Source organism: Sinocyclocheilus rhinocerous, unplaced genomic scaffold (genome assembly GCF_001515625.1).
Source record: "Sinocyclocheilus rhinocerous isolate Xijiao unplaced genomic scaffold, SAMN03320098_v1.1 scaffold12, whole genome shotgun sequence".
Lineage (NCBI taxonomy): Eukaryota > Metazoa > Chordata > Actinopteri > Cypriniformes > Cyprinidae > Sinocyclocheilus > Sinocyclocheilus rhinocerous.
Genome location: NW_015626394.1, coordinates 1,271,263 through 1,283,949, shown reverse-complemented (window position 1 = coordinate 1,283,949; position 12,687 = coordinate 1,271,263). Strand labels below are relative to the sequence as shown.

At 35.7% G+C, this 12,687-nt stretch overlaps 1 protein-coding gene across 1 annotated transcript in view; it reads left to right on the top strand.

Moving 5' to 3' along the window:
• Positions 1-12,687, top strand: part of LOC107714450 (low-density lipoprotein receptor-related protein 1B-like) — a 309,159-nt gene that overhangs the window by 218,474 nt on the left and 77,998 nt on the right. The window contains exons 32-39 of the mRNA XM_016520289.1: positions 3,228-3,368; positions 5,700-5,825; positions 6,326-6,457; positions 8,666-8,800; positions 9,151-9,280; positions 11,786-11,912; positions 12,031-12,182; positions 12,477-12,601. Of these exons, the coding sequence (XP_016375775.1) occupies positions 3,228-3,368; positions 5,700-5,825; positions 6,326-6,457; positions 8,666-8,800; positions 9,151-9,280; positions 11,786-11,912; positions 12,031-12,182; positions 12,477-12,601 (1,068 nt within the window). The remainder of the gene's footprint in view (positions 1-3,227; positions 3,369-5,699; positions 5,826-6,325; positions 6,458-8,665; positions 8,801-9,150; positions 9,281-11,785; positions 11,913-12,030; positions 12,183-12,476; positions 12,602-12,687) is intronic.

Sequence of the window (12,687 nt, the reverse complement as noted above, 5' to 3'; positions counted from 1 at the left end):
TAAAATTACAGGTAGACATAAATACTTTGAAATGGCAAAAATGACAACTTTCCTTATCCATGTTTTGAACTTGAATGAAATTCCATTAGGCCGTATGATTTCTGTGTGATACATCTGGGGTGGTATCTGGTCAATGTTTGATACAAACTGCAAAAGATCTTCGGTTTCTATCGCCACTATCTCCATCCCAGCAAAAGCAATATAAATTAGGGCATTTGCCAAGGTTAACCTGTATAACATGCTATCAGTTGATGTCCCCGTAAATTGACTTTGGTCTTGCATTATGGGAAATGGTTTACGATTTCAGCCATCTGGCATGGTAAAATCAAGCACCCTGTAGCATGTGTCGAGGGACAGGCCTTATCATTATAGAGAGGTGTGCAGGGGAAATATACTCAGCAGAGACAGATGATCAGGGGATCGATAGGAGCGGCGGCTGGTTGAAAGATGCAGCATCATTATTAGGGAAAAAAAATCCAATGGCCGCTTTGCATCAAAGTCACATCCGTTATTAGACCGTGAAGCAGTAATTGAAGAGCATGATGACTGAAGAAATGAAAGCAATTTTACTGACAGGATGCAATCTCACCACCTTCTCCTGGTACAATCTTTAATGGGATATGACCATTCAGGGAAGTGCAAGCTGCTGTTTAGGGGGCTGTGTGTCACTTCAAGACCTGTGCTGGTCTGTGATCAAACAAATTAAGTGGACATTACACCCAGAAGCAATCATTGATGTCTCTCACCCTGGACAGGTAAAGATTAATATTGACTGCAATGATGACCTATGCAAGCAATCTTTGAATGTCAAATACGCTTCTCACTGCTCAGGGTAGGATGTCATTTATACACAGCTGGCCTCACTACAAAAAGCAAATATCTTCTTGGAGGCTCACTGTGACCTAAATTACACTAGCATTTGTTTCTGGTTTATGGAGTAGGAATGTCCTGTTGAAAAATATCTGTGCTTGTACTCGTTAAGTGTACATGTGAAAGAATTTAAGCATGCAGTAGATAGTTGCTCTGTTCTAAAACCTAGTGTGCTGCCTACAGAGACAGCATTTTAAGGAACAAGTTATAGGTGTACAAATGCATTGCTGCATAATATATATTGTTCACAAGTTTGGGGTTGGTAAGGTTTTAATGTTTTGTTTAAGTGTTCTGCATTTATTTGGTCAAAAATAAGTTAAAAAATATTGTGAAATATTATCATTTAAAATAACTGTTTTACATTTTAATATATTTTTAAAATGCAATTTACTCCTGAGATGGCAATTTTCAGCAGTCATTACTTCAGTCTTCAGTGTCACATGATCCTTCAGAAATCATTCTGATATTCTAATTTGGTGTTTGAGAAGCATTTCTTATTATTAGCAGGGCTGTGTTGTTTATTTATTTATTTATTTTTTTCATTTTTTATTAAGTTTGTATTTATTTATTTATTTTCCTGTGGAAAACCACAATGCTTTCAGGATTTATATATATACATATATTGTCAATTGTCAAAAGTTTCAGATGTAATGACAAAAATAAGTATTTAGAATGTATAATGTAACTTACAGTCTGCAAAGGAATGGAAAATGTTTAAATACTCCATTAAATTTAATGGAACTTTACGTAAACACAATCTTATTTTATTTTATTTTATTGTATTTTATTATATTCTTTTGTTTATTTATTTACTTATTTTAACAAAATCTGTGATTTTCTTATGCTACTTGAATGTAGTAAAACACCAACAGATGTAGCAGATGTAGGCACTGGCCATAATTCTTATCTTGAACCCTGGATTAAGCATAAAATAATGTATTCAGAATCATTCATACATGAGAAAATCAGCTGAGAATTGAACAAATAGTTGTAATCTGGCTCAAAGGCTTCATCTCTATGTGGCAGTTTTTCTGGCGATTAAGGGATGATACAAGTGTGTAACAGGCACTATTTTTGGAATCAGCACCGCAAAATTAGTAAGAAACAAGTATTGGATTTCATTCAGCAAATATGACGCAAGGTTGTGTTGTCAAAAACCTGAAGTTTTTGGATATATATTCCTTTTTTTCCCCTTTCCTTTTTTTCCTTTTTGTATACCTTAACTCCCTGGGCTCGACGGTCGCGCCGGCGCGACCAGCTCACTTTTTTTAAGATCAGTGCAAAATATACTAAAAATACTCTGTTGATTTTGGTCACACAAATAAGTGTTATATATCATTCAAAACTGTTAATTGTCTACTTTTATTTGTGTAAACTCACAGTAACAACAAAACTGTGTGCTTTTGTAAAATAAAGAAAACATTCAGGGTGCATTCTCTGTCTTCTCTGTCTCCGCAAATATCCATCTGAAACGCATCACTAACATGAACTGAAACGCAATAATATAATAATAAAATATTTCCATTAAAATACTATAGTTACTACAATTATTATTAATATTGTAAAATCTTAATAACTTGTTGGAATGTCCATCAACAGTAAAAAAAAAAAAAAGAGAGAAAAAAAAGCTTTTAAAATCTTTGTCATTTTATTTTTAAGGTGCTAATCCAAAGTGACTACAGTTTTTATTGTAGCAATCAAATAGCAGTATGTGGTATTTTGGCTGCAACTGTGATTAAAGTGATTTTGTTGATTAATTTCTTTCATCCCTTTCATTCAATGCCATATGGTTAATTCAGTCCCTCTGTACTTTAACAAATACAAATATGTGTTTCATTTTACGGTCGCACAGCTACGACTGTCTCCGACTCTCCTGTATTCCTGCAGCAGACAGATATGGTCTAGGCTCAGAGCCAAGGACAATCTCTGAGGCCCTTTGTGGCACACTCAGCCTTACAGAGCGGAAACAACACGAGGGGCTTGCTAGCTGCAGCGCCGCTGTGGGAATAGATGCACTCTGATGGCTTTGTGAATGAAGAGTCCTTGTCTTCAGCCAGGGCATGTAGCCAGGCTGCCCTGAGCTCTGCCTCATTGACTCACACTGGGAAGGGAACATGCATAATGCTCAAGTCCTATCTCTTTACTTTTCTCGCTCACTCGCTCCAACCACCTCCCTTGCCCACCCGTACACTGAAGCGTAGCATAGTTTTGGCACTGAAAAAAGCACAGCACTCCACCGGATTTTATGCATGTGGTATAAAAGGGACAAACAAATGATAATGGCATGTGCTTCCACTGGCAGTCAGACCTGCTGGTTCTGTGACTTTGGGAAATGAATAATTCATCTGTTTTTCCAGGTGGCAAGCTGTGGTGGGCCGATGAGGATCTGGCTCAGCTGGGAACGGTCGCCAAACGGGATGGACGTAACCCGGCAGTGCTACGCAATAAGACCAGCGGAGTGGTACACATGAAGGTGTACGACAGAGATGGTCAGAAAGGTGCGTTGTGATACAGTCAAGGTTGCTTGAAAAAGAAGACTGAAGTTTAACATCTTTTTAGAGCTGTGGGATTTCTTTCCAATGTTGACATGTTTTCCAAAAGAACAGGAAGCTCTATCAGGAAGGACAAACAAATAATATACCAAAAATTGCACCATTTCAAAATGTCTTTCTTCTGATGTACTACATTAAATAAAACTCAAATTAAAAATGAATAAGGAAAAAAACTATATAGACATACTAAAAAAAAAACACAACAAAATTACTCAAACTTTAACTATAACTTGAATTTCAATAACATTCAATTAAAAAAAAGAAAAAATACAAAAATAAACACTAATTTAAAATAAACACTATAAAATATTTAAAAATATATACAATCTCAATGATACTAAAATAAGACTGTCACGTACCATGATTTAGCTACTTGATAGTACTGTACATTTTTTTTCTCGAGAGCATTTGATTGGACAAAAATCTTATTCAAAATCATTTTGCTCAGTTTTCCTTGTTTAGGACTACACAAGCAAATAAATTAGCTTTAAAGTTAATAGGCATGGACTAAAAGCCACAAAACTGATTTTGATTTTGTAGAGTCTTAAAGTAGCTTATAAAAATAAATGTGCTAAAATAAACAAGACCATAAATTTTAAGCATTATACTGTGTTGTTTAATTTACTTGTAAATTGCTAGCTCTAAGTCAACTCTTTTCGGTTTTGTATCTTCATTTTTTTTTCTTTGCATAATATCACAGGCTAATCTTCCCTGAGTGTAAGCAAATATATATTAAGATATTGGTTTTCCATTTTGTGAGTTATTCTGCAAATAATTCACACTAATGGCAGATCCATTAACGGCATTGCTGTAGATCCCACTAAACTGTCGACTTGAATAAGGAATGACCATTAAACGGGCTCAAATGTAAATCTATCCAGCCACCAAATTTCTCCAACAGCAATTAGCCTCTCTATTCATAATGTGGAGCTGTCTTACTACTGTCGTAGATGTGCAAGCTGAGCTTTCCCTGAGAGCTTGTGCTAATACTGTGGTGCAGTTTCCCTCCCCTTCACTTTCAGTTATACAATTAAGACGAGAGTTAGACTTCCAGGAAGAATGTCAGGTCATCTTGACTTGACAGCAACACTAAAACCTTTCATCAAATGAGGAGAGATATTCCAAATTTACGACCATTCCATTGTGGCCGAACCTGTTAATGAATTGCTTTCAAATAAAAGCGTAAATGACATATCTCAGAAACTGTCTCAAATTAGTCCACTGCTTCAGCTTTGCTTGTATGGCTCATAAGCAGGCTTGTATAGAATCTGCAAACATTTTTAGAATTTGAAGAGCTAATTTGGGGGGGAAATCTGCAGAATGTTGTGGAGTGGATTTAAACATAATGAAATAAGTTAAACAGAACTCAGAATACATTTGCTGATAGCTGAAAGCATAATACAATTAGACAAAATGCCTAGTAAATGCAAACACACAAGAGACCGTAGATGTGAACTGTAAGAACTTTAAGTATTTGAAATTTGATAGTATTATGGTTTCATTCTTGTTTTTAATGATATTGAAAACAATATCATTAAATTGTCTATTGACAGTCCTAGTTTTTATCAATAGTAATTGGAGTTTGTATGTCAATATTCTTTGTAAAACTGCTTTAGAATTAAATTATAGCTATATACAAAATAAATAAATAAATTCAGCTTTGGCATCACAGGAATAAATTACATTTTAAAATGTATTGAAATACATTAAAAAATATATTCTATAATTATTTTACATTGTAATAATATTTCACAATATTACTGTATTTACTGTATTTTTGATCAAATGAATGCAGCCTTGGAGAGCATAAGAGACTTCTTTCAAAAACTTAATAATTCCAATCCCAAACATGAAAGGTGGTGTACACATTAACATTGAGAATAAAATAAGCATCAGTGTCACCTTAATTATTTTCGAGATATTTTAATAATTTGCTTTGGCTTTAGTATAAGGACTATATATACTTAGTTTAATTTTAGAAGCCTTCATATTTTCTCATACGGTATAAATGGGTCAAACAATAAACAATGGGATGCTAGAGGGGTTCAGGAAATGTGTGAAAACAGTCATTATTTTTGCAGTTTAATTTGGCTGCACTAGTAAATCTGAAATTGCATACTCTACATATGTTTTTAGAACTGTTTGGAATATTATATTGCAGCAATGTATAATAAGCATTAGAGATGGAGAAGCCCAAAAGCTACAGTCAGCAGTTTTCCTCAAGAATGATTTTTCATTCATCATGATGTTTTCTCCTCTCATTGTGGTCTCTCTCAGGTAGGAATGCCTGTCAGTTGAATAACGGTGGTTGCTCGCAGCTCTGTCTGCCCACATCTGAAAACACACGCACATGTGCCTGCACCATTGGCTACAACCTGCGCAGTGACCGTCTCTCCTGTGAAGGTAGGCTGCTGTCATGGCCTGTGTCCTTATGTTTTACAGGGATGTCACATTTTTTCTTCACTTCTAACAGGCCCGTTCACATCAAGAACGATAACTATATTAGTTATATTAGTTATTAGTCTGTTTATTCTAAGCACACGCTTGTCTGCCGCTTTAAATTCTCAAGATCATAATAGCAGGATTGATTCTGATTGGGTGTCAATGTTTTTATCATTCATCAGCTGGAAAAAAAAAGTTCTGAAAGTGATTCCAACGACATCTTTTCTCTGTGCCTTTATCGTTATAGCTGTGGTGTGGACTCTGCTATTCTTTAATACTGAGAACGATTTTTAGAACTATATCTTTATCGTTATCTTTATAGTTATCGGCCTTGGTGTGAGCAGGCCTTAATTCATGTTGTCTTTCGTTTAGCTACTTGTTTTGTTTTGTGCCCAAAGAAAACTGTATGAGGTTTGTTTGACCTCCATCTAACATCTTTCGCTTGCTGTTGTTTATCACAGGCCTGAGTTCTTTTCTGATGTACTCTTTTCATGAGGGGATACGTGGAATCTCTTTGGATCCCAGTGACCACGCCGAGACCCTGATGCCCATCAGCGGCACCTTGTTTGCTGTTGGCGTGGACTTTCATGCAGGTACAAACATGGCACTTCCCGTGACTCAATCCTGCTATCTTCCACTCTCTTCACTAGTGTATAGAACTACTCTCTGAATCCTCTCTGTGTGCACAACAAAGATAAGGCATGTATTGCTTTCTCTGCATTATTTTTTTAAATGTTGTTTGCTGTACAGTCTCATATTAGCTACACAGTCTCTTACCAGCTCAGAAGGGACTTAACAACACTACATATCGCATGTAGAAGAGATAAACAGCTAAGATGAGTTAAACAAGTAGGCGCAAACAGTAACTCAGATAAATGGTCTCCTTATATCTCTTATAGCTACAACCATAAAATACAGAAAGCAGTATAGTAGATAATGTAGCAAATGGAAGTAGAGCCGACATCACCACGCTGATGGCATTGAGGGGTTGTTGTCATACTATGCATTATTCATTCTGTGAATGAGGTTAATTTGACAGCGGTCTAATGCAAGATTATTCAGCCTGTTTCAGGGGAGCATTTTGTGGTGGCAAGTGGCATAAATGAAGTGAGCGTCAAGGGGGCAGTCCACATGTGATGGTACCAAATTAGCATTCTAACAGTCAATAATATGAGACATTTCCATAAACATGCAAACACATATGCATGCAGTAGTACAGACCTGCTGTAGCCACTGAAATGTGACCTGACCTTTGCTTCTCCCATAAACAAACAACCAACAAACACTGTGCTGAAAATAGTGCTTATAGCATTCCATTCAGTTTGCTGGTGCAACGAAAAGTATGCTATGCAGATGCAAGGTATGTATGTATGTATGTATGTATGTATGTATTTATTTATTTATTTGATTGTTATTAAAATTAACAAGATAGTAAAGTAAATAGCACTAATACTAATAATAATTAGGGCTGTCAATCAATGAAACTGTATATTAATATAGATTTTTTAAAATATTTGTGTATTATTATTGTGTTAAATTAGATAAAGGCTAAAAGAAAAGTTATAAATCTATATTAATTTACAATAATACAATTATTATTGCATTCAATTTACAATATTAAAATTATTATTGCATTGTATAACTATTTGCTATTTATTTTGTCATGTTAAAATTATCATCTTTTGTCATGTTTTTATGTATTTAGTTAGTTATTTAAATTAGCAATATGGTAACGTAAAATAGCACTACTACTACAACTACTACTACGTTTCATAATAATAATAATAATAATAATGGGTCCTTAAAAATAAGGGCTGTCATTCAATGAAAAAATAAGTCTTATTATATTTATATTATATTTTAAAATAGATTTTAATATTATAATATTGTGTACCATGTTCATTAATACTAATAATATTAATAATAATAATAATAATTATTATTATATACAGTAGTAGGTGCTGTTGTCAATAAATAATTAATTTAACAAGAAAACCACTACCTTGTAATATAGCCTACTTCATCATTTGTATCTGCTTAAACTGAATGGAGGTTTATATATATTCAAACTAATAAAATAATATGCAACTGGCGACTTTAACTCATTAGCTAAACAGGTCGTTTTTCACATGCTGTGTGGGTTGGGAAACATGGCAGAATTGCTGACCTCAGCAGCAGGGCAATAGAGGCAGATGGTCAGAGAGTATCAATGCGAATGCTCTCGCCTACCACCAGAATCCGCTCATCTCAGGTGAAGAAAACCCCAGTCCAGCTCAGCCCGTTACAGCTGATTACACATGCATACCATTTGCATGTTATTTAGAGGCAGCTTGTTGGAGCATGAAACAGATGAGGGCCTTCCAGCTGGCTGCTGTCACATGTAAGAGATTTGTTAGCTGAGTGTGAATTCAGTAATAACAGGAGGATGCAAATAAATAACTGCTCTCGTCACATTCAGTTGTTGGGCAAAAACACCACTTACATTTAGAGCATGCTTCTGTCAAAACAATCATTTAGTCATTGCTAATCTTGTTTGATTTGTTTGCTACACAATTTTTGTATGTCACTTTAGCACTTTGAATGAAATTCCATTACAAATGCTTGTTGGTTTCTGTAGTTATTGTTACTACTAAACAGCATTATAAATTAATATGGGGTCCCTTACGAACAGTATTAGAAGTGTCCAGAATATTTCTGCTTCATTTCTTTCTGTTTTTGACATAAAGGGTCTGAGATGCTTTCTCATACACTATTTATGTTGCAAGTTTTGTTCTTCATGACATATGTCCTCCTTCATACAGGCAATGATACAGTTTACTGGACAGACATGGGATTAAACCGGATCTCAAGAGCCAAGAGGGATCAGACATGGAGGGAAGACATTATCACTACTGGCATCAACAGAGTGGAGGGCATCGCAGTCGATTGGATTGCTGGTAAGACACAAACATTATTTTAACAATGGAATGCTGCCATTTTTTACCACTGTCACAAGGAATCCAAATAAAATATTTGCGTTTCTAGCCTTTAGATATAATACTATTAAAATGTTTGAGGTCAGTACAATTGTTTTTTTGTTTTTTTTATGTTTTTGAAAGTGTCTTGCTCGTCAAGGCTGCATATATTTGGTCAATAAATACAATATAATACAATACAATTTAAATACATTAAAAACTGTAATATTGCGAAATATTATAGCAATTTGGAAACATCTTTATTTATTTATTTATATATAAATACATTTATTCATTCATTCATTCATTCATTTTATTTATTTATTTTCCAGGTAACCTTTACTGGACAGACCATGGCCTCAACTTGATTGAAATCGCTCGTCTGAATGGTCTCTACCGTTCAGTTGTCATATCAGAAGGGCTGGACCAGCCAAGAGCCATTGCAGTGCATCCACAGAGAGGGTACGTCAGATGCTTCTGAGACAACGGATCAGTTTCAGCCATGTCTACTGTTCAGTAATATAAATCTTTAGAAGCATTTTAGAAATTACTGAGTGAATTTTAGGGAACTATGCAAGTGCATTAGACCAGATAATACAATGAGCTCTTGGAAGAGAAATGAAAATGCATTTTAAACCTTTGAAGGTCAAATAAATTTTGTGATCTGACTCCACTAATGAACCAAATTAAGAATTTAAAACCAGATATGCATATCCATTTAGGCATAGGCCCATTTTGGAGTCCATTATGGTATTGTTTCAGTAATTAGGGTCAAACTTTATGGTTTACTTTCTTGCCAGATTTGTCTGTGTTTGCCTTGAATTTGATGTTTACAACCTGCAATCAGAATCACACAGTGAAAAGACATATGAGCGCTTTAACCCATCTACCATCTATCTGCTGACAGCAGACAGCATCAGGAGTGGGATCCTCTAAATCCCAGACATAAAAAAAACAACAAAAAAAAACAGCCTCCTATTCAAGCCTAAGGCTATGAAAGATGTCTTTTCGTTTTTCCAGTTGAGTCAAACTTTGAATGATGGTTCCTTGGTGGAATAACAACAGTTATACACTTTAAAGGAATAGTTCATCCAAAAATAAAAACTCTGACATCTTTTACTCACCATCATGTCGTTCCAAAGCCATACAACTTACTTCTGCGGAGCACAAAAGTAGAAGTTCTGTCCTGGTGGCTCTTTTCCTTGTAATTTTATAGTGAATGGGTAAAGCTATCAAACTTAAAAAAAAGGATGCAAACAGTATCACAAAAGTGGTTCATATGACTACATTAATGTCTACAACCCAGTCATTGTGAACCATATCAGTCAGATTTGTTAAGTTTTAAAAATCAAATCAAATGATTCATTGAAAATATGTTCAAAAGCATGATTCATTAATGAACATGCAAGGTGCTCTAGGTCCAATGTCAAGATATATTCAGTAATAAACGACTGTTTCTAAAAAAAAAAATATTAATTTATCAGATGAATCAGATGAGCCATATGGACAACTTTTTGTGACGCTTTTATTTCCATTTTTAAACTTGATGTCTTCACTTTTTTTTTGTTATAAGTAAGAAGGTAAGAAAGTTGTATGAGCCTGGAATGACATTCAGTGACATTCAGTGAAAGATTAAATTCAAAAGAATGATTTGTTCACAATGATTCATACTGTACTTCTCTAATGAACATGCCAAGGAGCTCTAGGGCTAATGTCAAAATATATTTAATGATGATGAGTGGTATGGACCAATTATGATACTTTTCCCTCCTTTTTGAAGCTTGGAGTCTTCAAGTTTTTGTTTTCTGCTTAAAGCTGCAGTCCGTAAGTTTTGCCTCTTTGACGCCACCTCTGTTTGAAAACCTGGAATTGCAGCTGTGTGCGGAATTATCTAGCTTGCGTGGTTTGTGAGTCGGCTCGTCTCCAGCGCGAATGAATCTAATGTTCTGAGGAGTATGTGTGGCAGTCAGTCACCGCACCGGTGTGGATATTTACTGTACTTCGCAATCACAGATTCTAGCCTACGTCTTGGAATATATGACTCAAATAAGCATTTTCACCAGATATTGCCATCTGAACAAGTAAGTAACAAGTCTGCCACGTTTATTCTGATTATTTATTCTGATTAAATCTAAAGATCGGTTAGCTCATCACATCAAACCATTTAAATTATTATTATTGTTATACTTTATTCTCAAATGATTAATGTTAACAGCATCAGCATTGGTGACTATGAGTATAGTGTGTATTAGCGTGTAGATTTCAATTTCTGCACAGTCTAATCTAATTGTCATACTCTTCGAATTTCATATTAAGAAATTCTTTTAACCCAAAAAGCAAATTATGCTCCCTTCGAACTGGTTTTCTTTAAAATACAAATCTTTGTAATCCCAGGCTATCTGTAATCAGAAGCACATTTATAACTGGAATATAATTTCATTTCATTCACGTGTTTCATAAACACATAATCCTTTAGGGATTACAATCCGCCATCAAAATGATACATTTAATTATTCTGGCTGCTGTGAGAAAAGGCTATAAACGATTGGCCACCTGCAGGATCCTCACATGCGATAGCCTAGTAGCCGGGACAACTTCTTTATGTTTACAGACGTGACTTAATGACGCAGTGCCATGCTCGAATTTCACGCGAAATCCTACCCGTACCACTCAAATTAGAAAACATTATTATAAGATAACCGTTGTGAATCGGGCTAAAGTAAGGCGATAGTTTTGAACACTGGCTGGTTATGTACTTGCTCAAATATTGATTTCGGATCATTTTTAACCAAAAAAAGATACGGACTGCAGCTTTAAGTAAAATAAAGAAAATCATATTTGTCTGGAATGACATTAGAGTGAACAAATGATAACAGGTTTGTGGCTTTCCTCACTATAAGTCACTATAAAATGTAGAATTTGGTATGGTTAAAGTAGTATTCCACATCTGATTTTTCCAATCAACAGTTATTTATTCTGGACTGAGTGGGGGAAGAATCCTTGCATAGGTCGTGCACGGCTGGATGGTTCAGACCAAGTGACCCTGGTCAGTTCTGGTATCGCCTGGCCGAATGGAATCACCATTGACTATGAGGTAGGGCAAATTGATTCCACTTCCTGATACTCCGCTCACTCTCTTTTCTTCTGATGCTGATAAAATGGGGCTGCTCAAAGGGAGAGGCGCTGATGTGCATTTTCAAATTGCTTTCTAGGAAAATAGATTATACTGGTGTGACGCCCGGACCGACAAGATAGAAAGGATCAACCTTGAAACCGGGGAGGGCCGAGAGATTGTACTGTCAGCCGCCAACGTGGACCTGTTCTCCGTGGCTGTGTTCGGGGCTTACATCTACTGGTCTGACAGGTAATTTATTATTTTACTAAGTGCTACACTCTCCAAAGTGGCCCACTGAGCCAGCTGCTCTAGTCTCAACGGATTAACCCCTTCCGAGCAAGGTTATTATGAGACCTGCCGTATGATTCTGTCGTCTCCCAGGCAGACTCTGTTGGCCTTTATGTAAATAGGATGTACCGTAAGTCATCGGCAAGGTGACGTTTTCTTGGCTTTGCAGTTTTTTAATGTGTCTTGCTGCTTTTAATTAGATAACCACCATCATAACGCTGATGTCAGACTCTTTTTCTGTGCCGTCTGTGGCAGAGCCCATGGCAACGGATCGATCCGGCGTGGATTCAAAAGCGATGCCACTGATGCCGTCACGATAAGAAGTGGTCTTGGTGTCAACCTGAAGGATGTGAAAGTGTTTAACAAAGGCCGGGAGAAAGGTTGAGGTTTCAATTTAATGAGTTCATTTTTATCATGCCACATATGTATTCTTTGGACAAAACACAATTATAATGAATATCTTAGT